The following is a 27,249-nucleotide window of genomic DNA, read 5'->3' on the forward strand; positions in this document are numbered from 1 at the left end:
CTATAGCCCACTTCTTCGGATGCATATAGAATGGACTCTTAGCACCATATTTAATGCATATAGGGTTACCATACGTCCGGATTTTCCCGGACATGTCCGGCTTTTGGGGGCTCAAATCCCCATCCGGGGGGAAATCCCCAAAAGCCGGGCATGTCCGGGAAAATGGGGAGGGCTCGGCCGGGGCCTCTTTGTCTGGGGTCGGCGGTGCGGGGCCAGGGGCATGGTGCCAGGCGGGGCGCGCGGTGTTGGGCTGGGGGCCAGGCCGGGCCAGGGTCGCGGTGCCGGGCGCCAGTCCGGGCCCGCGCCAGGATCGGGGAGCCGGGCCCGCGGGGCCGGTTCGGGGTCGGGGAGCCGGGAGCCGGACCGGGCCGGGGTCGCCGGCCGGGGCCGGCACCCCAGGGCCCGAGCCGACCCAGGCTGGAGCCGCCAGGGGCCAGCCTGGGCCGCGCCTCCTCCCCCCACACTCCCCCTTACCTGCTACAGGCTTCCCGCAACTCAAATGTTCACTGGAAGCAGGGGGGCGGAGACTTTGGAGGGGGTGGAGTTGGGGCGGGGGCATGGGCGGGGCCCCGGGGAGTGTCCTCCATGTGGAGGCACAAAATATGGTAACCCTAATACATAAAAGGACTTTTTCCCATTGGTCAGCAAAACATCCTACCCCAGAGACCTGCAAATGCATACTTGATTTGTACCATAAATGCCATTCTTTGCTTGAGGGGGCACTATATGTCACAGGAGGTTAAAGCTCATGAGCCAAGTGTGTTCCTTGCAAAAAATGTTGTATGTTGTATCATGCTCTCAACAATCCCAGCTGTCCTGCACAGTAAACTCCAAACACCAACATCCTGCACAAAAATCATGAGGCCTGAGTTAGCTGCTTAACTCCTTCCATCCAATGATTGTAACATTATTTTAAAGAAGATGTGTGGGGGGAAATACCCCAATTTTACAGATGAGGAAAATGAGGCACATGCAAGTTAAGTATAAAGTCAAACAGCAAATCAGAAAGAGCCAGGAATAGAAACCACACCAGCGAGGAAGGGTACCGACCGCCTAATCAAACCACATTTTATTACAAGCTGCTGCACCTCAAAGGCAAGCAAGGGATAGCTAGCTAGAGTCATTTATAAAATGCACAAGAAGTTTATGAAGCACTTCAGGAGCTCATTAATACAGTTTACTAAGCTTAAACTTTACTTCCAATTTAAAACACACTTTTGCTGACTACAGCAAATACCTCCACAGAGATGTGAATAACAAATACAAGAATTGGTATTCCTAAGGAAGCTGCAGACTGTGTTGACTTACCTTCCACACCACTGGTCAATTCTTGCTCTCAGATAGTTTAAGTGTGAGGAGCTTTACTGCATAAGCCAGACAGCAACTGAACAAGGAATGAAATCATGATGCCAAGGCACATGCAATCCTGTCCACCTGAAGCTCTTAGGTTAGGGAGAAGACTTGCTTTCTCTTATTCAAGGACTATGGCCCTGGAATGAACACACTAATTTAGAGCAGCTTTCAGTGTGCATCAGCAAAGTTATCCTAATCAAGAATTAATCACGCCAGATTCAGAATCCTGTTGCTGGTAGGACACATTGGCTATTAATTCACAGAGCAAACCCACCCTCAGGGTTTGTCTTCACTGACAGAAAGTTGCTTTTCTCATAGGATAAACATGCATTACCTACTCTGCTGCAGGAAAAAAAAAAAAAACAAGGCACATCAGTTTTACTGCAAGGTAAACTCGGCGCCATTAACCCCAGGTAGAAGTACAGTGCAGACCTCGCCTGGCCACCTCAAAGAAAACACAAGTGCCTTGGTCTCTACTTAGGAAGTTGCAGTAAGAACTGCCCTGCATTTATCATCTTGCTGCAAAGAAATCCCCTTTTTAAGCAGTGAAGACAAAGCTTAAGTGACACTATCCTTTCCACATTCTCACAGACTAGGACCATGATGTTAGCCTCACTAAATGGGCACGAGCAACTTGCTTTGAACATCCTTGTCAATGTAGTGCTGGTAAAATGAGGTGCCAGGCTGAAAGCCCTGGAGATCAGTCTCCTCCGTTTCTCCACAGAGCAGGAACAGTTAATACAAGTCTCATGGACATAAATGACAACGTGTCTCCACACTGATCAGCTCTGAGGTGAGGAGAGTGTCTCTGCTTCCATCCTCGGCCTCTGTGAGACTGCCACATAGAGTGATAACCATGGTGGTTTGCAACAGTCACCTGTCTCATAGGTAGCAGATAAGGAGCAATGACCTTGCTGACATTCAATTTCAATCTGAACTGGATATGAACAACCAACCTTCAGGTTTCCTAGAGCCACCCAGTCCCTCACCTGTTACATTTAGGCGACTACTAAGGTTAAAAACATACGTTTAAAACAATGTAAAATGAAAATGATTATACTAGATTTTGTTCCTCTTGAAGAATGGAAACATTAGACTATTAAGTAGAACTGGTCCTAAGTTTTCCAGCTGAAGGTTTTTCTTCGGCAAAATGCCAATTCATCAACATTGAAACATTCTGTAGAAACCTATCAATTTAGACAGCTCTTGTGACGGAAAACAGGCAACCAGAAATCGGACTTCATAGGGAGCTGGGCAGCAAGCCAAAGAATTCTATGGGAAATCAATCAAGTGGGATTTTTTGAGTCTATCCTTCCCATGAAGCTTTTTTAATTTGATCTTTGGGATGAAAGTTCTCAAAAATTTGAGATTTTTTTCATGGGATGGAAAGGCTGATCTCTGGCCCACTCTACTATTCAATTTCACTTTGGTTATCTTTCCAGGTATTGCCATGCTATGCTTTGGTTATAAACAACTGCAGGGGAAGGCATTTGTTTAAAACACAATTCCCTTAGAGTTTAAACAATGCACACGACGTTTTCTCATGGAAACCACCTAGTCAGTTTGAGTCCATATTTATATTGGGTGTCCATTTATAACTCGATACGTCATTTTAACATGGATGTCACAATATTTCAATACAGTAAAAAGATGAGGGTTTGTTATGAAGGTGGTTAAGAAAAATAAAACTTAAAAACAGTCTCAATATTAAAATTAATGATTCCTTCCTTTGTGTTTCCTGACTGGCAATTGGCCAGCGATGGGCACCACAGCAAAGGAATTAGAATGAATGAAAGACTCATTCTTGAATAAAGCTTCTAGATTAAAAAAGCCACAGAGTGGACTCCATATAGCGCATTATCAAGTTCTTCCACCAGATGAGCCCCTCACGTTAATTTGTATAGTGATTCCTTTTGGGTCTGCTGGATGTTTTCATTTTATACATTTCCCGTTGTATATAATGAGGATTTTGCACTGGAAAGTATGGTCCATTGTAATTATACTGTTTGTTATAAGGTAGGGGAACAGGGTAGTTGACAGGTCCCAAGTGGTAAGGCGGTGTTTGCTGGGCCAGGTTGGCTGTAGGGACACATTCCTTGAAATAAGCAGATCTCCCATTGTCGTAAACCCCATGGAAATTCCTGACAGGGTACAAGGCTCTGAAAGAGAAAGGTCAAGGTCATTTACCTGGATGGCCGAACTGTTCATGAGATCTCAACTCTTGAAGCTCCTAAGCCACATCAGAGATAAACTGCACTAGCGAGGCATCAATTCTACTTTGACAGGCTCTATTAATCATGTTAAGACTCTCAGTCTCTTAATACTTTGCATTTACATAGATCCTCAGAGGAAAAATGCTAAGATCTTTTACAAACATGAAGCTTTACAGTACCCTAAAGTGGTGGTCAAGTATTACTACTGCCTACCTCTTTTACGCTAGTCAAATGTCACGCAAGAAGTCTTCACAGAAGTATTCCCCTGCCTCCCACCCCATCCAGTTTGTCCTAACAGGAGAAATACCACCTCCGCCCTCCCCCCCCATATTTTGGCCCAGAAGGAGTAATTAAAGGTTATGAAACATTCCCCTGGTCACTTTCGTTTGATTGTCAACCACACACTGGAAGGTTCAGTTCTGTATTATGTAACAGATTAACTCTTAAAGAGCATTCTTGTACTTTTATCTCTTTCAACTTACAAACATATCTGGTTGGCTTTTGTAACTCCCAAATCGTGAACTATGGAAGAATTAAATTCAGCCCAATAATCTATTAAGATTTAGGAAGCGAAAGTTCACCCACAGATCCATGAAGCAAGGACTAGAGAGGGTTACTTAAGAGGTGGGAGCTGCAGATGTAGTATCATATGACACTTGATGGGAGGAAGTGCAAATGCCTACATCCCAGGAGTAAAGAAGAAGCCATTTACCTTTGTTCTCTTTTTCTTCCCTCTCCTTGCCAAGAAGGGAAGAGCCTAAGAGCAGGAGAAGAAGAGTTACAGCTTTATTATGACAAAGGCAATTCTGCACAAGAGTCACTGAAGTCCGAATCAGAGTAGGGCCCTTCTTTGTGCTAAAGTACCCTAGAGTACTAAAGCTATTTCATTTATTATGCACCTCCCACAAGGTATCTAGTGCAAAATTTAAATAATTGCCACAGAAGCAACCAGCTCGATAGGTCTTGTCCATACTATGGTTGAAACAGTCTTAGCAACTGAGTTTAAACTCACTTCCTAGACAAAGTGAGTTTTGGGACCAAGATTCGAACTTGAGTGCCTGGCTTGCAATCTTGTGCGCCTGTTTACCTTTGTCACTTTCAAAAATATACCTTTTCCCTTGATCCAATCCACTTTATCAGACCTGACATTAGAGATGAAAACTAAATACCAACCTGCCATCTGCCAGTGGGAGCTGTCGTGAATACGGATGATGTCCAACTACTTGGAAATCCAAATTTGGTGCCGTGCTGCTTTGTCCTTTGATTAAATCAAATGCTAGTCCATCTGCAGCATGGTTCCTTAAACAAAAATGTTCCATTAGCTCAGCCCGAATCTACAGAATCACTCAATGAAGTTGCAGGGAAGTTTTTATTCTCTTTGCAGTCTCAGTGATAATTGCACCTCAAACCACTTTAAGAGGTGGGTGTGATTCCCATTTTAAAGATGGGGAAAATGAGGTACTGGGAGGCAGAGTGACTTGCCCAAGGTCACCAGCAGAATGTGAGAAACAGCCCAGATCTCCTGGCTTCCCTATCCACTGATCCCTGCTTCTTCATCAGCTAACAGGAGCGAAAAATCTAAACTCGGTCCATTAAATAGCTGACATGAGCTAACTATTCTTCATTCTAGCACCCAGACACAAACAGATATCGAAACAGTGACTTACATTCTGATGGGACCCTTCTGAAGGTCCTCAATATAGTTCTGCCTCTCTATAGAATGCCCTCGCGACCTGTTGAACACTACGAGGAGGGAAGAGTTAAGTTACAAAACACCATTATACATAGATATTTTACACTAGGCTACTCAGGACAGGGGGTAGATCATATGCTGGCAAAGCACTGAAGACACTCCATAGTAGCAATAATAAAGAACTCAGAATGATTTTAACCCTTTGGTTTTGACACTGAGCACACCCCAACTTATTACCAGTAATTCAGTTAGGCTCACATGAGCACAGATTAAGCATATAGGTATCGGAAGGTTGGATATTAGGAAGATGTCCTTTAAGGTACAGAAGAGAGATGCAGACTGGAACGAAGGGATGCCATTTAAAACATCAAGGTGCAACTCCATTTCTACATAATGTCCCTTTGATGACAGCTCATGGTTGCATGAATGACCCACTGGGCGGAGCAGGTCTTCTCTTGTTTATAAAGAAGAGCCACAGAGCTACGAACACCAGAGTTATGAACTGATCAGTCAACCACACACCTCATTTGGAGCCAGAAGTACACAATCAGGCAGCAGCAAACACCCTCCCACCCCCCAAAATAGCAAATACAGTACAGTGTTAACCATAAACTACTAAAATAAAGGGAAAGTTTAAGAAAGATTTGACAAGGTAAGGAAACTGCTTGTTTCATTTAAATTAACATGGTCAAAAGCAGCATTTTTCTTCTGCATAGTAAAATTTCAAAGCTGTATTAAGTCAATGTTCAGCTGTAAACTTTTGAAAGAACCACTGTAACGTTTTGTTGAGAGTTATGAACAACCTCCATTTCCGAGGGATTCATAACTCTGAGGTTCTACTGTAAGAGATGCAATGAGATGGTCTGGCAATGGAGTGGAACATTGCTCAATTTACTTTGCACTCCCACCCATAAGTCACCTGGGTTTCAAATCCAGGGATTCACTGACATCAGTCTGGCTTAAGATGGATTCCAAAGGCACTGTAGCAAAAATCAATCCATCGTCACAATAAACCTCTTCCTCTTTGCCCTCCCATTTTCTATTATCCATCCACTCTTCCAATCTTACATTTTCCTATAGTGCAAAACTGATCTTGCAAGTTCTCCCTCTGCGCTCTTCTCCTAGATCCAACCTCCTAGCTCTCCTAGTGCCTAGAACCTTTTGAATGCAAGCTATTAGCCAGTGTTTCGCACCATAAAAGAAACAGGAAAAACAGTGCTCTCCTTATACTTACGCTCTATAGCGACGTTTGGTTCCATGCCTTCAACATCAATTAGGTACCTGAATAGAGAAACATAATACATGAGCTCTAATTATGGGAATAATGCTTAAGAATGAGAGAAACCTCTCTCTCTCTGGATGCTTTTTTTAGATTATGTATTTACAGCCCATGATGGGCTATCAAAGTACTTACAGCTTTTACAGCAGAGGTAAATTTCTGATTGCCATATCAAGGCTCGTTCACAAAAAACATACATGCCCTGAGAGCATCTGTACTTATCTGCCCAGAGAACTTCTAATCCTTCATGAAATCCAAGATTTTATATGGTCACTGGGCCCTTGACCAGTGCACTTAACATTAGAGTCCAGGATTAGCTATAGTGAGGCAAACATTGGATAAGTAATTTTCCCATCCCTTGTGCTACTACAGAAATACCCATCTAGCACAGCTCAACTACAAGAGTTTAAGATATCTCACCTACAAACAAGGTAACCAGTTCTGTTTAAGCCATGCGTGCAGTGAACTCCAATGAGTTTATCTATGAGACAGGAAATTCAAGTTATGCTTTTTAATATAGTGCTCATTTTCAGGCAGGCAGTGGGCATCAGAAAGGAGAAGGAAGCAAATCTGATTACATTTGTTAGTCATTCACCGATTACGCCAACGTAAACAAATTAACATCTCTACAACAGTGCTTAAAGACAAGCTCACATTTATGGCTAATTATCACTGATTATTCAACTCTTGCTTATAAAAACCAGTCAGGTCACACAATTTAGTCTCAAATCTTGTTTAGGAGAAAACATGGGCACGTCGCACAAGGAACATAAAGACAGTATGAAGAGCAGCCTTATGGCAGAGTTCTGATGAGTGTAAACCTGGGTTAATGCTTAACATAAGGCATATAACAGTATCTGTAAGGAAGTGATATTGACACATTAGAAATTAAATTAGAGCTGGGTAACTAACTGATTTTTCAGTTTGGTGGCAGTACAAAAAAAATGAACAAATTTTGGTTTACATTGAATTGAATTTGATATTTTAAAGATTTTTTTGGTGAACCTCAGACCTGCAACAGACTGTTTAACAGCCAGGATTCAAAATGGGGTCTCACACCCCAGATGAGTGCCCTAGCACAGTGGTTAAAGGTTTAAGGGGTAGAAGCTGCAGCTCCACCACCTCCTTCCTCCAACCATTTTACAAATGGACACTACTGGTGTGAAATTCACAAATAAGTCTGCGATTCTTTAACGGAGGTCACAGATTCCAGGACTTTCCACAACCTCTGCAGAGGCTGGTGCGGCAGACTTCAGGGTCGCTTGAGCAGCTGGCCCAAGGGTCCACAAGACCAGCTGCACCAGCCGCTGCTTGAGAGGCAGCTGGCTCTGGGGACCACCTGAGCAGCGGCTGGTCTCACAAACCGCCCAAGCAGTGCCCCTGGGGAGCGCCCCGGAGCCAGGTGCACCAGCCGCTGCTTGGACAGCCCTGGGCAGCTTGCTCCAGGGAGCATCCGAGCAGCGGTCCTGGGAGTACCCTGGGGACCGCCTGAGCACCAGCAGTCTGGGGGGCAGAGGGAGGAGAAGGGGTGCTGGAGCAGCAGTCCCAGGGGCAGAGTCTGTTCGGAGAGTGGTCCCTGGGAGCAGTGGCTTGGGGACAGTCAGCCCCCAGCCCTGGAGCAGGCCCCCTTGGAGCAGTAGGGCCCCAGAAGAAAAGATTTAGCCATGGATATTTTTGGTTAAAGTCATGGACAGGTCACAGACCATGAATTTTTATGTATTGCCCATGACCTGTCCATGACTTTTACCAAAAATACCCGTGACTAAATCTTAGCCTTATTCATGAAGTTATAAGCGGACCGAAACTGCACTTTTTGTCAAATAAATTTGTCCAAAAATTTTATTAGTGCTAGATGAAACCTCACTGTGCTTGACTATACTAATAAGAACGTAAGAATGGCCATACTGGGTTAGACCAAAGGTCCATCTAGCCCAGCATCCTGTCTTCCGACAGTGGCCAATGCCAGGTGCCCCAGAGGGAATGAACAGAACAGGTAATCACTAAGTGATCCATCCCGTCACCCATTCCCAGCTTCTGGCAAACAGAGGCTAGGGACACCATCCGGCCCATCCTGACTAATAGCCATTGATGGACCTGTCTTCCATGAACTTATCTAGTTCTTTTTTGAACTCAGTGTTCACTTAACCATGAATCCAATGTTACTGCTACTGCCAAAGGCAACTGGCATTGTTGCCTTGACATCCTCTTGGATCTTCACATGCCAAGATGAGACGAAACCCATATGGGTTACCAAAGGCAGGGAACTAATTGTACACAAGATTATAAGAGAATTTCCCTAGCACACTGAAATCTACAAGAGATTATGTTCATTATAGCTCAAGACATTTTAATTACAATGGAGTTTTTAAGATAAAATAAGAATTAGAGGTAATCTATGCTCACCGTTATCTCTGTTCTCCCATAAAAACTCTTTCACGGCACATTTAAATTTAAAAATTGTTTCATTATCTGGTACTTCATGCCCAACTGTCAAGATCTTGGAGTAGCACAGTGTCTTTGGTAGCTCCTACAAAAAACAAAGGGGAATCCAAAACATTTTTGTATGGACCATAAAACCAAACATTTCTATCATTAAAAGGGTCTACGTGCTTTATAGAAAGCAAATGCTTCTACAGTTTAAAAACTAAACCTGAAAGGGTGCCGGTGAGATTTTAGTCTGGTAAGTGAAATCCTCCGCAATAACTCAGGTAAGTTACAACAGCACCATATTATCAGATATACCAGGCATCTCCCAGAAGTGCTGAAATACAATTATGTATAAATACATGGAGTGAAATTTGCCTGAAACAATTCTTACAGTGAACCAGAACTGATGCGAGGGCTCTAATAAAGCACACACCATAAAGAGTTCTGAACTAGAGTAGTTTTACACTAGACTATTATGGAGACTTTACAGCCCATATTTAGTAACAGTGATTCACAAGTGACTACCAAGATGCAAGATCTGATAGCACACTTAGACAACTGTGAGATACCAACAAAAATATTTTTGACCAACACATTCCTTTGCTATTGTTTCTTATTTGTCCCAGGTTTCCTTCCCATCTGTTTTTTAAAAACACAAAGTGCATGTAGCAGAAAGGCTAGAGGAGAATTTTAAACAACTGTTTCCAGGTAATTAATGCCATCAATAAATTAATTCAATTAAATTAATGCCATCAATAGTTTGAACCGGAATTCAGAAGCCTTTGTTTAGCGGTGCTGTGAGAGTGAAATGACAGAACATGGTAACACGTAGTCACTTACAGAGTCCACCATATCCAGAGAAATTTGAAGTCCACTTCATTCACTTGGGCATACTGAGGGGATTTTTAGGCCCTGATCCTACTTTCAGATCCACACAGGCACAATCTTCCCCCCACCCCCATTACTACAGTATCTGAGTCTCACAATTTTCAATGGATTAATCCTCCCAATGCCTCTGTGAGATGGGAAACTGAGGCACAGAGAGGCTAACCGACATGCTCAACGTCCCACAGAAAAATCTGTGAGAGAGCAGAAGTATTGGGGCCTACGATAGTTGTTGCATCCTAACTTACCTCTGGTCCATAATAGCGCGTTGTGTATGTTAGATCAATGATCATGCCAAGTTCTTCTTTCTGTTCTCTAACTTTCTTAAGGAGGTCAAAAGGAGAAAATCTGTCTTTTGGGGCAAGTCTCCATTCAAAACTCTGGTGAGAAATATTAATATTTAATAGTTTATTGTGCACAATTGCAGCACCCTAAACAAGAATCTCAAGGCACTTTACAACAGCTTGGAGAGGGAGAGTTCCCATGCACTCTAGGGACCACCATAGTAAAGACTTAAATCGCCCACCAACCCACAGCCCATTGGTGTACCCCCTAAACAGGTAAATGGTGTCAGAATCTAGGTACCAAACAGGAAGAGGCCTTGGGTATAAGCAGATACATTAAATATTGAAGCGCATTGATACTGATCTATTGAGAGCATCTTCTCCCTGACATTAGTGCATCAGATTGCTCAGCTGTGTTCCAAGAATCCCAAACACTATAGTGATTGGAGCTCTCTACATGCAGACACATCTGGCAGTAATCCTAAGAGGATACACAAATGGCAGAGAAATGCATCTAAAGAGGTGGAGGTTCACCTTTGAACGTTGCTGCTGGTGCCAATCGTATGGCCATCTGTCAGTATTCACAAGCTTACCATCCTATGCATTTTTAAATATGCAAGCATGTTAAAGAAATAAACAAATGAAAATCTCAGCATAGCAACTGAGATATTAACACAAGGGAGGCAACAGGGGGCATAAAAGCAGAATCATCTAGATATTTCTGATAAAGGAATAACAGCTACTACTTATTTCAGAGTAGCAGCCGTGTTAGTCTGTATCCGCAAAAAGAACAGGAGAACTTGTGGCACCTTAGAGACTAACAAATTTATTAGAGCATAAGCTTTCGTGGGCTACAGCCCACTTTTTCGGATGCATATAGAGTGGATTTGAAAAATCCCTGCTCTGAGATCACTAAGTCTATGTTTTCTGTTACAGTTAAAAACTGCAGATCCGAAACGACCCCATAAGAGGCCAAACTCAATCATCTTTCACTTACCTTTTTTAAAGGAACTTTGAAAGCGATGAACCTAGTACCCGGCATTCTTTGTCCAAGTGGCAGATAGTCTGTCCATCTAGAAGAGAGATGTGATGAGTAATGCCACAACTTCCCATTGGGGAATGTCTACACTGCGAAATTGTCAACAAAACTTTTGTCTTTCACAGGTACTTAAAAAAGCCCCCCCCGCGAAAGACAAAAGTTTTGCTGACACAAGTGGCAGTATCAATGCGGTTTTGTCAGCAGGAGCACTCTCCTGCCGACAAAGCTAACACTGCTCGCAGGGCTGGAAGTATTTTGTCAGCAGTACTGACAAAGAGCGTTTACACACGCTGACTTTTCTAAAAGCTGTGTGGTGTAGACAAGGCCTTGCCTTTTACATTCTGTCTTCATTCCATGCCTCCCTCTTACTAGGCTTTATTTCCTTCCTGCTGGCAAAGCTTAGCATAGATGAATACAGATGTATTACCAAATCCCAATTTCTGTGTGTCAACTAATCCAGATCAGTTAGCGTCACTGATAGAGCCCTTTCAAAAATTATTTAGACCCAGCTATTGAAATTAGTGCTGTATATTGCAAAATCAGTTTATTGCCAAGGGAAAAAGCTAGAACAGGCCAAGTCACACTTATTTCAAACCCCCTTCCCCACAGTCTATTGGGCACATGTAGAAGTAGTAAAATAGTCATCAGAAATGCAAATCACTGCGGCTATGCTAGCCACAACTCCGGCAGCGTTTTGCACTCAACACAGTGTTACAGGTGATAGAGATGAGAGTAAAACTTATTGGTGTCCTGATTTCATAGCAGTCTGCCAATGAGTTCATACAATTCATAGAGACCCTCTTAAAGGAAACATATGGATAAAGGTTCCGTTACTATTGGGTCCAGCTCGCTACACGTAGCCCCAGGCACTAGCATGGGGGATGCACCTGAAGGGTCTCAGTCGCCGCCCCCCCCCCCCCAACCGACTAGGGCAGGATCCCAGAAGCTCAGTGGATTCGGGGAACCGGGGATTTCAAGTCCCTCATCTCCCCTGGAAAGCGAGGCGCCAAGTGGCCAGTAGCTGAAGGGGGAGGGGACAAGAGAGGGGACACCAAGAACTCCCTAGTGGGGAGTGGGGAGGGTTACTTTCAACGCGGCACCACTTCGAAAGAGGCGGGGGGAGGGGCTCCAGGTAACACCCCCAGGCCCGGGGGCCCGCAGGAGTCTCACGCCGGGGCAGAGGGGAAGGGCCCCAGCTGGGAGAGCTGGTCTCACCTGTCCGGCAGGCGGGTGTTGCCGTTCCCCGGCATAGCTCCGGCTCCGCCCCGGCTCCCCCAGCGAGGCCCCGAGCCCGCCCCGCCGCCCAGCGCCGCCCACCCGATACCCAGGCCGGGGCGCGCCGCCAGAGACGCTCCCAGCTCCCGGCCCCGCGGAACCCAGCCGGCACTCGGCGCTTCCGGTTCCCACGACCTCACGCAGGGGACGTGACGCCGCCACGCGCAAGGCCGCCCCTGCCAGCGTGCCCCGCCCATTCTGACATCAGAGCCGGCCCGCCGCTCCCCTCCCGCCTTTTGGCCCCTTTGCCCCGCCCATTCAGCTAGCCCCGCCCCTTTGGAAAGCCGCGGATTGTGGCACGCAGAGCCTCGACCCCGCCCAGCAAGGGCCGGCCCAGCCTTTACCCACAATCCTCCTGGATCCCAGCCCCATTGTCCCCTTCGCCTTACTCACAATCCTCCAGGGACCAGCCCCAATCTCCCCTATACTGTTACCCACAATCCCCCGGGGCCCAGCCTTGACACCCCCTTCACTGTTACCCACAATCCTCCAGGGACCAGCCCCAATCTCCCCTTTACTGTTACTCACAATCCCCCGGGGCCCAGCCGTGGCACCCCCTTCACCGTTACCCACAATCCTCCAGGGACCAGCTTCAGCACCCTCTTCTGTTACCCAGAATCCTCCAGGCCAAGCCCCAATGTCCCCTTCTCTGTTACCCACAATCCCCTTGGGGCCCAGCCCTGGCACCCCCTTCTCTGTTACCCACAATCGCCCTGACCCGGCCTCAGCACCCTCTTTTCTGTTACCCAGAATCATCCAGGCCAAGCCCCAATGTCCTGTTCTCTGTTACCCACAATCCCCTGGGTCCCAGCCCAATGCCAGCACCCCAATCTCTCTTATGCTGAAGTCCCAGATTCCTACCTAACTCTAGCAGTATGTTCTAAGGGTATGTCTCCTCTACACTGCAGTTAGATACCTGCGGCTGATTCAGGCTGGGTTTAAGAGGCTGTTTAATTGCGGTGTAGACTTTAGGGCTTGGGCTGGATCCCTGGCTGTAGGACCTTGCAAAGTGGGAGGGTCGCAGAGGTTGGGCTGCAGCATTTTTTAAAAAGCTGCTATACTGGATGGCTGGGGGTACCAAATGTACCCATCTTTAGAAAAGGCACTAGGGGTCTTGTCAAGTCAATCGGAGTGGAGGGCGCTCAGCACGTCTCAGGATCATGATTCAGTAGGGTATCTGTTAAGTCCTTTGAGAGTCTCTGAAGGCCAGTTTTGTCTGTCTTTCTGAGGTGTGTTGTAGCCATGTTGGTCCCAGGATATTAGGGAGACAAGGTGGGGGAAGTAATATCTTTTATTGGACCGACTTCTATTGTTGAGAGAGACACACTTCTGAGCTTGTCTCTCTCACCAACAGAAGTTGGTATAATAAAATATATTATCTCCCCCACCTTATCTCTCGCAGGAAATGGATCATCTAATGAGCTATGTCCGCCTGATCCAGAAGGATGATTCCTGCACAGTGTTCCCACTCATCCCAAGTATCAAGCAGCATAAACCACTCCTACTCCCAAATGTGCACACACATTCCAGCGCAACAAAGAGGAATAGTGTGTCCCTCTGCAGGGAGCAATGTCCTGTGCTGGAGCCAGACCGGGTGACAACAGCAGCCAAATAATGTCCTGTTGAAGGGACAGTGGACGGTTCCATGGCAGTTGAGAAACAGCAGTTGCATTCAAAGGGATAGGGATTAACAGCGGATTGGGGGTGGGGTGGTGGGAGGTGCCATTGCATCAGCCCTAGCCTAGCCCACAGCCCTAGCCTCAGGCAGAATCTGGGGGGCAGGAGAAAGATTCCCATATTGTTTGCCAAGTGTGAGAAAGAAATGAGAGCTGATGTCATAGCAGTGATTGCGGGGCCCTAAGTGCCCTGGTGAGTGCCCTGCCCTGGCCTAAGGGAAATGGGGACGAGTGGGTGAAAGAGATAGGGGGATTTCACCCGCTTCCCCATAGAGACAGCTAGAGAGAAGGGATATACCCAGCAGTGATGGCTTACTGGACAGAATAGGAACTGAGGGATTAGTGCAGAGGGAAAGCAGGATTGGTTTTGGAAAAGAAACCTAATAAACCTGGTGTCTGGGCATGTTGTGACAGTCAGGTATAGACAGAGCTAGTGGATCGCAGCTTTAAAGCTACATTCCATACCGGGGTGTGTAATACAAAGGAAGGAGCTGCTTCTTGCTCTTCTACATTCAGAGAGGGCAAGAGCTTGGCAGCGGATGAAAATTCAAGAACGCCTCTATGACCTAGGTCCCAACTTGGTGCTGCTAGTGCATTTAATCTGGGCCACTGATTCCTGCCCTGTAGCAAGGGACTGTCCAGGGGAAATGGGTGGATTAGACAGAGCATTAACAGGGAGGGGATAAGGAGGTAAAAGTAGTGGATGTACTGGGTACCAGAGAAATGGAAGGGAGAGAACTGATGGGACAATGAGGTGGAGAGAGGGGAGACAGCTAGGATGAGGAGAGGAGGGAAGAGACCATATGGGTTTGGAGATCACCAGGAGAGAGGAGAAGACAAGAGGAAGGACAGAGTGCAGGGGAGGCAGAGAAGGAGGCACCACACCTCTTGGCAGACAGAGAGAAGGGATTTACCTTCCAGGAAAGGCATCAAGGGATGGCAGGAGGTATGGGGAAGCTCAGCTCTCCCCAGCCACGGTAAGAAACAAGGGTGCCCATAAAAGATGGGGGCTGGTCCAAACACTTCTGATCTACAGGGGAATTCAATTCTAGGTCCAACCCTCACATCTGGCTCATCTGAGCCAAACCAAAATCCTGGATTGGAGCAGCCCTGAATTTTGGAAAGATTGGGGTATGGAGGTGAGCTGTACAGGCCCGATTCTGCTCTCACCCTGGTGTACATCATGAGTAATATATGTACAGCACCTAGCACAATGGGACTCTGCTCTCGGTTGGGTCCTGTAGGCACGACTAACGCAACTGTTGCTGCTCTAGATTTGCCCCGGGGTATCAGAATAAGGTCCTCTGCCTCAGTGTTAAAGGGAAACAGAGAAAAGCTTAAGAGCCTCATTGCAAATTCACCTATGGTTTCTAGCCAAACCCTTCCAGAGGTCAAATGAGCTAGATAACATTGCAGCACTTTGTCAGTCAAATTACACAGGACGACAGTACCTCCATGTAGACGTTAGGCTTGGTTCAGAAAATGTCCCTGGTATATTCATAGATTCATGGAGTTACCAGAAGGGTCTGTAGATCATTGAGTCTGACCTTCTGTACCACACAGCCCATTCAATTGCACCCAGTTACCCCTGTATTGAGCCTAATAACTTCTGTTTGGCTAATACGTCTCTTCCAGAAAGGCATCCAGTCTGGATCTGAAGACATCAGGAGATGGAGAATTCACCACTTCCCTATGTAGTTTATTCCAGTGATTAGCCATCCTCACTGTTAAAAAATGGTGCTTTATTTCACCTTTGAATTTGTCTGGCTTCAACTTCCAGCCATTGGGTCTTGTTCTGCCTTTCTCTGCTAAATTAAAGAGCCCTTTATTACCTGCTATTTTCTTCCCATGAAGGTGTTTATACACTGTAAGCAAGTCACCTCTCACTCTTCATCTTGATAAACTCTTTAAGTCTCTCACTCTCAGGCATTTTCTCCAGCCTTCAGATCATTTCTGCACCCTCTCTAGCTTCTCCATGTCCATCTCTCTCACCCTCTCTAGCTTTTCCACGTCCTTTTAACATATGTGGACACCAGAACTGTAGCAGGGTTCCAATATCAGTCTCCCCAATGCCATATACAGAGGTAAAACCACCTCCTTCTGCCTAGTCCCCTGTTTATACATCCAAGGATCGCATTAGCCCTTTTTGCCAAAGCATCGCACTGAAAGCTCATGTTAAGTTGCTGGTCCACTGTGACTCTTAAATCCTTGTCAGAGTCACTGCTTTCCAGGACAGTGTCCCCCCACCCCTCCAATTCTGTAGGTACAGCCTGCCTTCCTTGTGCTTAGATGATAACTTTGCATTTGGCTGTATGCATTAAAATGCATTTTGGTGAATGGGGTCAGATTACCAAGCGGTATAATCAGTCTGTCTGACTGCCCTGCCTTGTTCTCATCATTGTTCATCACTCAGCCAATCATCCGCCCATTTTTTCAGCAGGGATTTTACATTTACTTCCAGATCATTGATGAAAAAGTTGAATGGGAGAAGGGAGATGAGGTATGGGCCAACACATTCAAATTCAGAAGCCTCAAGTTAGGCACCTGACTAGAACCTGTCCAATGTTCTGATTAGCTGAGAATTCACAGCAATCATTGAAATCACTGGGCGTTCAGTCAGGGTGGCCTCTCAGTTTGATCATGAGTCTTGCAATATTGTGTTGTATTTTTTAAAGCAATAGAATCTGGTGTGACTACAACAGAATCTCAGCTTTTGTTTGATAAGAAAAGTAAGATTCTAGTGGTCACAGGGAAAAGCTTAAAACCATGAAACCAAATGGTTCAAAAGCCAGATGGCAAATGAAAAAGACTCTCAATTGAAGTCAATGGGAATGGGACCAGGATTTAATTCCAACTGTATTATTTGTTAAATCTCCTGATTTTTAAGCCAGTCCAGTGATTTTTTGGGTGTGGGGGTGTGAAGGGTTGGCTGATTCATGAGTTTTGGATGCTTCAGATTGGCAATACTGCTTGAAATTGATACTATGGGTATGTCTACACTGCAGTTGGGAGGTGTGATTGCCGCCCGTGTAGACATACCCGAGCCAGTTTTGATTGAGCTAGATCGAAGCTAGCTTGGATAACAATAGCAGTGAAGCCATGGCAGCATGGAGCGTGGCCGCTCAAATATGGACTCAGAGTCCTGGGTTGGCAGATCTTGATCAAATCTAGCTACACATGCTGCAACCACACCTCCTGATTGCAGTGTAGAGGTACCTTTAAAATCAGGGCTGACTTTTGAAAATTTGGGCCTTATCATCTCAACCTCAGTTTTCCCAAATGAACATGGAGGATGGTGTCACCCAATGCCAAGGACAGCTGTGAGGAGTCATTCATTGATGTTTGTATAGTGCAATGAGGTTGAGTTATCCCACCTGTGGTCTTGCTGAGGCTTTACCACACGGACGGATCATTTTCCATCTTCACTAATTCACTCTTGCCTTCCTGGTGGCAACCCCAACACCCCTTTCCCCAATAAAACTGCCCCCACGTTATGACCTCATCTTTCATGGTAAGATTCTCTGCCCTTCCCCTCCATCCCCTCACAATCTTCAATGACATGTTAGAATCTTCAGGGTTACCGTGGGGCTTACCACTAAACAAATTTGTATCCTCACAATGTAACAGAGCATTCTCTACCGGAAGGGTGCTCTGGTTGACTGCGGAGGAGAGTTGGTCCCTCCAAGGAACATTGAAATAGATACAGAGCTAGTCATTTCCCCTCAGTCATGGCAGGTAGGGGATAGGTATTGTCCAGAGGGACAGATTGGGTCCCCATGATTCATAGGTAGAGGGGAGTATTTGTAAGCACAGTTCCCTCATGCCCATGTGTAAGGGCCAAGCTGCTTCCACAGTACCACTCTCCCTTCTCCAAGCTGGACAGGGCAAGCTAGGCATGGAGCTAGGAAGACCATGTTGGGGAACTTGTGACACACGAGGGTTCTGGACAAGTGAAAGCAATAGATGGTGGGGTTGAGGAGAAGGGAGCACCAGGGGTACCAAAGATACAGGGATGTGGTTAATTAGAGTTTTCATGTCATCAGCTTACAAAAGGGATGGGTGTGGGGCGTGGGGTTGGTGGAAGGCAGCCAATGCCAGGAATGGGTTGTCAGTCTCAAGCGTAAGAGAGACAGAAAACTTGAAAGGTCTTTGTTTAAAAATGAAGGTGCTAACAGTAGTTCCAGCAAACAAAAGGAAGTATTTCTTCACACAATGCACAGTCAACCTGTGGAACTCCCTGCCAGAGGATGTTGTGAAGGCCAAGACTATAACAGGGTTCAAAAAAGAACTAGATAAATTCATGGAGGATAGGTCCATCAATGGCTATTAGCCAGGATGGGCAGGAATGGTGTCCCTAGCCTCTGTTTGCCAGAAGCTGGGAATGGGCGACAGGGGATGGATCACTTGATGATTACCTGTTCTGTGCATTCCTTCTGGGGCACCTGGCATCGGCCACTGTCAGAAGACAGGATACTGGGCTAGATGGACCTTTGGTCTGAACCAGTATGGCCGTTCTTATGTTCTTAGGTTCTTATGTCCCTGCTTCTGAGTCACCCTGGCATTGTGAAAGCAGAGGCAATCTCAATTTCCTGTTTATAATTGTTTTTATCTCCCCTATTGCAGAAAGAGAGACCCACACAGACAACACTAGGGGACCCTTAACTGACTGTGCAGGGAAATTGCAACATGGACACAAAATTCTCTCCTGAGTTATCAAAATTTTGACAAACTATTTTATGACAGCAGTGGAAGCCCAATTCAGCTCTCAGTTACACCTGTGTAAATCTGCAGTGACTTCACTGACTTTGGTGAGAGAGAGAAGCCCCAGGCTTGTCTGGTGAGCAAATGGATGGGCTGAATGAGCTGCCCATCCCCTGGATTTAATAGCAGGTTGGGTTTAGGTTTGCGGTAGCTACTGCTGGGTCTCCAGTTCTCAAGGCAGAGTTTGGGGTCGTTTTCCAGTCCTTTATCTAAGGCTGGTGGTTGCTATGGGAGCCTGGGAGATGTTAGGCTCATCTGTTTGTTTTTCTGTGCAGAGAACTACAACTCCCTATCCTCAGAAGACCCAGACCCTGATCATCTGAGCTTCCCCGAAGTGACTGACAGTCTTTCAATGGGAGGAGGACTTCAGAACTTCTCCAGGCCACCTGTACTAGCTACAGGCTCAGCTTGGCTCATACCTTCTGGCTCAAACCAGCCCATTCAAGCTAACCCAGGAAACACCAATGCTTTTACATATCACCCTTCAGAAACAGGCCTATGGCCAGAGGTACGTGGCACTGGGGCACAGATACAGATCTCCAGTTCAGCTGCTCCGTACCCCACCGTCTATGAATGGGGAGTGAAGGGTCATTCCTATGGGGCTGCAGCGATCTCTGCACACTTCCCTGTAACGCTCGTAGCCCAGGAAGTGCCCAGCCCTGCTCCTTCTGCACCATCTCCGTTTAACAACGCCAGCAGAGTCAGCCCCATGGGCCACCTGTATGGGCGTATTCAGCCTTCCGCAAACGCTCGCCTCATGCAGATTCAGCCCCCGATTACATCAGTGCAGGCTCATCAAAGCCAAGGCCGTGGCCAGCAAGTTCCTTTGCAGGACTGGAGAGGAGCCTACCTTTACAACCGTGACATGAGGGGTCAGGAGTCAGGAGAGATGGGCTCCATCGTGAAAAGAGGCAGGGTCATTAAAGTGCCAGCCAACGCCCAGAGTGAAATGGTTCTGCTCCTGAAAGCCATCCAGCCAATGGGCACCCGCCCTTCCTCTTCGGCCAGTTTGTACTATCCAGTTTCAGCCCAGCCCAAGGATTCCCACGCCATCGATCCAGGGTTCAAAGGTGAGCAGTGAGCTGAGGAAAGGAACATTCAGTTGCCCATTCTGTCTATGTCCCTGTCTTTGGTATATGCACAATGCACATTACTTATCAAAGTATCTAAGCACAGCAGGTGAGTGGGGTTAAAACCTTCATCTAAGGTGTAGGGAGAATGGACCATTTGCTGGTGGGACGCATGATGAAGTAATTAAGGGAGGGTCTAATCTAAAGTATACTGAAGTCAAGGGGAGTCTTTTTGTGGGCTCAAAAAGGCTTTGGATTAGGCCATTAATGAATCCATGGGGAGAGTATTAATAGTCAAGCTAAGAGGTTCTTCAGGAGTACTTATAACGGGGGTCCCTGTCTGCTAATATAACATACTTCCTCATTCTGGGAAGCCCCTGTTGCTGGGTGGTGAATCTTTCATACTTCAATTGCTCCATTGTCTTGAGACCTGAACTTACTGAATTTACTGGGTCCTGTGGCACCTTTAAGACTAACAGAAGTATTGGGAGCATAAGCTTTCGTGGGTAAGAACCTCACTTCTTCAGATGCCCACGAAAGCTTATGCTCCCAATACTTCTGTTAGTCTTAAAAGTGCCACAGGACCCTCTGTTGCTTTTTACAGATTCAGACTAACACGGCTCTGATACTTGAATTTACTGGGAGATTTTCCATTGACTTCCTTGGGCTTTGGATCAGGTCCTGAGCGATTAGAGGTGAAGACGAAGGATCCATTCACACAGGGCTGGGAACTGTGTTCCCTGAATCATTTTTAAGCCTGGTTTTAAAATGATTAAGGATAATTCAGGCTGGAAAGATAGCTTGGCTGGACAATGGATATGGGGCCAGACTCTTCTGAAGCTGAGGATGTCTCAGTCAATTGGACTTGAACATGGTTTCTACATATAGTTTGGCTTCGCTCACGCTATGTTTGAAATGAATCAGCCTCAAATGCCCTGAGCTGACAGTGCATAAAGGGAGTTTATAATGGCAGGAAGAGAAACCCTTCTATTTCCTGACCAAGTAGATAGTTGCTGGCAACAGTGGAGACAGAACTCAGATCCTCCTGCTCCTACAGAGCTCCACTGCTAGAGCAAATTTCTACTAGCCGTTAGTGGTATGGGGGCCTATGACACACATTTCAGCCGTTCTGAGTATATCCACCAGAGGGCACTAGCCAGCTCATTGCAATACTGTCATAAATTGAGCCAGGTGAAATTTTTTGGTTGAAAATTTTTGGCCAAAAATGCAAATTTAGGGCAACCAAAATAACTAATGAATTCATGTCCAATTTGCCAAATTCTTTCAGTTGGGAAAAAAAATTCAGAGTGAATGAAATGTTTCATTTTGAAGTTTTGGAAACATTTCAGTTTTTCTCTTCCAAATGACATTTCATCTCAAAATCGCCTTCATTTTTGGATGAAAAAAATGGGTTAAACAAAAAAACCAGAAATGAAAAGAATGTTTTTTCCATTGTTTTTGATTCAGCCAATGAACTGAAAAAAAAAAAAATCGTGAATTCGGACAGCTTTCATCATCAAGCACTAAACTGTGGTAACGGAGGTGTAGCAACATTCCAGTTTGCTCATACGTATTCAGTGTTGGGCAGCAGATAGCTGGATCCTGTTATTATGGATATGCTAATTCTGCCACAGCGTTCACTTCTGTAGAGGCACTCCTCACTGAGCTTGACTCCCTGGTCTCCCCCAGACTATTGATATTATAACGAAGTACGACTCTGAAACCAAATACACTGACACAACAATGAACCTATAGGTTGATCCAGCGCTTGAGTCTAACTGAAGCCCCATAGTGAGACTTCAGTGGCCCACAAACCTTATGCTGCCCCTCTGCACAGGGGGGAATTTCACCCTTAGTACAGTGTGTTGGATGCTGTGGTTGCCCTGCCGTGCCCAGACACAACAGCTTCTGCTTCATGTGTCGCTGACTTTTCCTGATTCTTTCCTTTCAGGGGCGGATCCCTTGCCTGGAACACTGCATGAGCCCAGGACCTTCTGCCTACAACCAGGCTCAGCTCCGCAAGGAGGCGGAGTGAAAGCGATCAGCCCAGAGATGCTTCCTGAGGCCTTGGATGGGTCTCAGATGCCTCAGGGATCACAAGGGCCACCACTGTTCCCCTTAGAAATCCCTGATATTAACAAGCTAATGGCTTGCATTGAGTCTGTTCAGGCAACTAGCTCTCTGTCACACAGCGACAGGCTCGTTGGTCCCAGGCAGGTCCCAGGAGGCGATTCCCTCCAACAGATGCCTCTAGGGAAACACATTTCTCAGGAGAGTGTTGGGGGAAAGAATATCATCAAACCTCCACTCGCCACTGAATCCCAGGATGGAGCTTCACGTCCCGCACCTGGGAAGGGCAAATCGCCCAGGAAAGCTTCAAAGCAGGCAGAACCCTCGGCACTTCCTGCCACTGCGCCCCCAGTGAGGTCTGACAAGCCTTCTGCTGAGCGTGGACCCGGACTCGCTGATCCCCAGAAATTAAGAGCAAATCGTTCCGAGATGCCAACAGCTACTGATCTAGCCCAGCCCTCTGAAGAGGACCAAACAATGGGCGCTAAGAGGCTCGGAGATGAGAAGGAGACAGCATCAGAGGATCATCTCCCTGAAGATCTGTGGGAAGGGAATCTGGAGAACCATCACCCTGCTGAGAACACCACTGACACCAGAAGTGTAACCGCCTTAGGGGACGGGAAAGAGAGTCCATGCGCTGACTCGAAACAGAGGACAACTGACCTCAATAGGCAGCCTCCATGGAAACCGGTAGACCAGGCAGATGTTTCTAAGCCTGAAGAGCGGCCGCACAAAAGACTAAGCAGCTCAGAGAATGATAAGGGGAAAAGTACAAATCAAGGCAGGGGAAAATTAAAACCGGACGATAAACAACCTGGAAGTCAAGAGGGTGGGAAAATCTTCCAGACAGAACGAGAGCCTTTTAAAATGCCCCGGAGCCACCTGGGGCTACACATGCTGGAGTCTATCCAGGTTTTCCACCCATTGGGAAAGAAACTGATTCCACTGGGCCCTGCTCGTGGCGCTCCAGCTCTGCAGTCCAACAAGGCTGAAGGAAGCTCTTCCAGTGCCTGGCCAAAGCCACTGCTGGGTCTCAAGAGAGCCCCGGGGCCTCCTGAGGACCCAAAGTCAACCTGTGGTGGTAGGAGGGATGGACCATGGGAAGTCACTGGCAAACTCTGTTGTGCCCCAGGAAACACAAGGCCAGTTGCTTTAGCATCACCTAGACGTGTCGCTCTGAAGCAGGGCAGCAGCCGAGCGCCTCCCACCAAGCCCTCCTTTGGGAAGGACCTGCCTCCGCCCCACGAGCGCACTCCGCTCCCTTCTCTCAGCTCCACGCCTGCCTGGCGTCCTGGAGGGGGAACCCAGCCCCCTCCTGCCATTCTGAAGAGCCGGCCCCTCCAGGAGCTGGAAGTGTCTCTGCCCATCCCCCCGGAGCAGAGAGGGGAGCGGGATGCTATGAAGAGGAGAGCACAGAAGGAGAGGGAGCTTGCTGCCCAGTACACGGCCCTGGGGAAGAGACAATTTTTTGTGGAAAGAGAGAGAGACCTGACGATAGCGGAGGAGTTTGGCTACATCTGACCTCTGTATATAGCGCTGCGATTTCCCCTCCTGCTAGTCATACCGACCAGACCCCTCTTCAGTTGTTGCCCACTCTCATCTTGGCCTTAAATTCTCTATAGGGAGAGCGGAAGATATGGCCATAGCCATGGAGTTCGGTGTCTGTAGCGTCCCAATCTATTCCGTGAGCTGGAAGCCATTTCTCTGCGGTGTATATTTCTATTTATTCATAGTCCTGTATTAAAATTCTAGGTCATTCTTGTTTCTCTGTCTACAGTTCAGTCAGACAGAGAGTTCACATTTTCAGACACATTTTAAACCCAGGTCTGCTCCACATAATTCATGGGCACCTTATGGGTGAAATCCACCCCCGTGCAAAGAGTCAGCTCAAGGCCCAGGCTCCACTTCGTTCTACGGAAGCTCTCCAGATAGAAGTAAAGTGGTGCCTGGGCCACTGTTTAAACATTCAAGCACCGGATTCTCTTCTCATTTCCACTAGTTTTACACCAATGCAACTATTGACTTGAGTGGGGATACTTCTGATTTACACCAATGTAGGGGCGAGAAGAATCAGACCATAAAGGGTTAAGAGAGTGACCCCACCCCCACTGAAATCGATACACCTCTACCTCGATATAACGCTGTCCTCGGGAGCCAAAAAATCTTACCACATTATAGGTGAAACCACGTTATATCGAACTTGCTTTGATCCGCCGGAGTGCGCAGCCCCGTCCCTCCGGAGCGCTGCTTTACCACGTTATATCCGAATTCATGTTATATCACGTCGCGTTATAGCGGGGTAGAGGTGTACCAAGACCCCGATTGACTCAGGTGGTGCAGTAATTCACCCTGACGCAGAGATGCAAAGCTCATTTGTGAGTCAGTTTCCAGACACCATCTTGCCTTGCACCGAATTAAAAACTGACCAAGGGCCTGATTCTGATCTCCCTGATGTTGCCTTTATTTTGCAGTTACTCGTGATTTGCACCAGTGTAAATGAGAGAGAAATAAGCCCACTGGAAGAACTCAATGCGGCTGCACTGATATAAAAGCCGAGCGAGATCAGAATCCCGTCCAGTGGGATTTCTGCTGAAAAGAACGCGGGATTGATCCCATAATGCTGCTGTGCGTTCTTTTTTTCTGCTTCTCCAACTACAAAGTTGCATGATCATTTGGCTTCTAACAGTTGTTATACAGCCACTCGATTTAACTGCCGGACATTTAAAATGTCGCTGTCATGGTTATAGGGCCAGCTGCGCCATTGTCCCCTTTCTTGGTCTCTCTGCGGGTCCATCCACCTCCACTGCAGTGGGGCAGTGCAAATGGCAGCTCGTGTAGATGTACACGCATCAGCTGTACCCTAAAAACAGACAGCAGCGGTCAGGGCTGTGCAAGCGATTGCCCGCCCAGGGGGATCAGGCGGTCTGCAGCCTGCTCTGCTGCGTCCTCACTGTTATTTTTAGCGAGCTCGCGAGATTAAAGCAAGTGCAGGTACATCTACATGAACTGCAATAGCACCCCAACTGCAGTGAAGATGTACCCAGAGCGTGCCCTCCTCAGGTGTCGCTCCCTGGGCCTTCACCCCTCTACAGGTGGAATCCCACGATTTCCCCTCTCTCAGGTCCTAGGCTACAGGACCCTGTTTATCAACCAGGCTTACCCTGCAGGATTTGGATAACTGCAGTTCTTCCCTTCACGAGCTTCTGGCCAGCAGTGAATACAGTGGCCAGGCAGCCTTCTTAAAATAAAGGATTGTTTAATCTTAACAGCAGGAAGTAAGCATAGCATAAGAGAAAAGGATTTTTAAAACAACACCAAGTTTACATTTATGTCTATCTAGAGTTCCAGACAGGCCTAACTTAAACCCAGGGTCTCAGTCTGTTCCCCTTAGCTCTCTCTGCCCCTGTCCTCGAGGGCTGGTCTTTAGCTCCAGCCCGAGTTCTTTGCTTCCTCAGCTCACACCCTTGGACCTGCTGCCCCAAGCCGGTCTGGTGAGCTCCCAAGCATCCAAAGTGAATGGCTCTTGCATTGTCTCTTGAGGGTTTGCTGGGAAGCGTCTGTCTCGTTCCACCTTCCACCCTTCCTGGGTGCATTGCCTGACCATCCTGCTATTGAATTCCCTCTATATATGAATATACTAGACATCCCGGGCAAGATACAGTAAACCTCCCCTTACGACAGTCAGATAAATATAGAGAACATTAGTATTCATAAATTATTATAGGTAGCTCCACATTTGTCATAGTAGTGACTCATTGGACACTGACAGAATAAAAGACTTTCCTATCATTAATTATTTTTAATATCAATAGGGGGTTGCATACTTTGTTGCTTATGTAGACCGAGCTGTACACCAGCCAGACCCCTCACACCCACTATGGCCAGTACCCTCCCCCAGGGATGAGGTTGGGAGGGTAGGCCAGAGTGAGAGCATGAGTCCTGTCTGGGGGCTGGCCAGAGAGGGCGTGAGATGCTTCCAGCAGCCTCATTTCCATTAAAATCAGGCCCATACCATGCCCATTGGGTGCTGCGGGCAGAGGAAGCTCTTGCCATCCAAACTCAAATCCCCAACCCCTAACCCTAACCTAGACCTAAGCCTGAGATCATTGCCTGACCCCTGTATCCAGAGCCTATATAATCATAATGCTTAGATTAGTGGAAATCAGGCCTTCCTGCTTCTCTGATTTTCACCAAATTCAACAGGGTTTGGCCCATTGAGACCAAGCAAAGTCCTTAACATTTTGGAATTGATCAGATGCAGTTTTCAAGTTTTCAGGTCGCAGACAGACGGACAACTAAAATGCCAATGTGTTGAGTTTAAGACCTCGCTTTGCTTGGACGATTAATTATGATGATCATTTCCTAACTGTATTACTGTAGCTCCTAGAGGCCCCAAACAAGATTGGTCATTCAGTGGAGTTACTCCAAAATCAGAGTTATTTGGCTTGATTCACCATTGCTTTACTCCAGTTTAACACCATTTTGACTCCATCGGGCCAAATCCTCAGCAGGTGTAAATCAGCACCGCTCCCCTGAAGTCAACAGCGCTAACAGGATTTATACTAGCTGAGGATCTGACCTGCAGAGCAAATGATTTTTAAAAAGGATAATTTGTACAGTGTCCCCATGGACGTGACAGTACTGCTAAAAAGCTCCTGTCTTCGCTTGTAGCTGTTAAAATGAAACCCTTAAGAGAGGGGTGGACAGATTTGAAAGCATCTTCTGGAGGCAACATCTCGTGGAATTATTCTGTAGATTATCAATGAAATTTCTCAAGTGGACAAGCTTGGCCATATACTGAACTTTGCCCTGCTATGACCATAGAGATGAGGCGTGATTGTGGACAGAGTGTCTAAACCCCACTTCCTGTTTGACTCAGTTTCCCTGGGAGATGGAGGTTCCCAATGAGTGGCCGGTGAAATCCCAAGTCTCCCCCCGGAGGGAGAGGGAACTTGAGCTGGCTGGGCTGGAAATGCTTCCCAATGGCCCCGATATTCCAGGGGCATCCCCAGGGGAACCCCCTTCCCAGCTCCCACCAGCCCCTGAGATCCAAATCCCACAGTGAGGCTGCTCTGGACACGCCCCCTGCACCAGGCTCTGCCCCCAGGTCCTGCTCAGAACCCCGTGCCTGTGTGTGACACCCCCACCGGGGAGGGACCTGGGGGCTCCAGAGCCCAAAGCACAAGTTTGCAGCCTGAGCGTGTCTAAGAGTGCAGAGAACTGT

At 46.9% G+C, this 27,249-nt stretch overlaps 1 protein-coding gene across 1 annotated transcript; it reads right to left on the reverse strand.

Moving 5' to 3' along the window:
* Window positions 1–2,911: 2,911 nt before the first annotated feature.
* DUSP11 (dual specificity phosphatase 11) lies at window positions 2,912–12,519 on the reverse strand. The gene is made up of 10 exons (XM_054020073.1): window positions 12,389–12,519; window positions 11,132–11,207; window positions 10,099–10,230; window positions 8,942–9,065; window positions 6,959–7,019; window positions 6,494–6,540; window positions 5,234–5,309; window positions 4,740–4,865; window positions 4,279–4,323; window positions 2,912–3,512 (listed from the first exon to the last, which is right to left on the reverse strand). The coding sequence occupies exons 1-10, from the start codon at window positions 12,421–12,423 to the stop codon at window positions 3,245–3,247; spliced, it is 990 nt and encodes a 329-aa protein (XP_053876048.1). The 5' UTR covers window positions 12,424–12,519; the 3' UTR covers window positions 2,912–3,244.
* Window positions 12,520–27,249: the final 14,730 nt, after the last annotated feature.

This window comes from Malaclemys terrapin, chromosome 2 (genome assembly GCF_027887155.1).
Source record: "Malaclemys terrapin pileata isolate rMalTer1 chromosome 2, rMalTer1.hap1, whole genome shotgun sequence".
NCBI classification, from domain to species: Eukaryota; Metazoa; Chordata; order Testudines; family Emydidae; genus Malaclemys; species Malaclemys terrapin.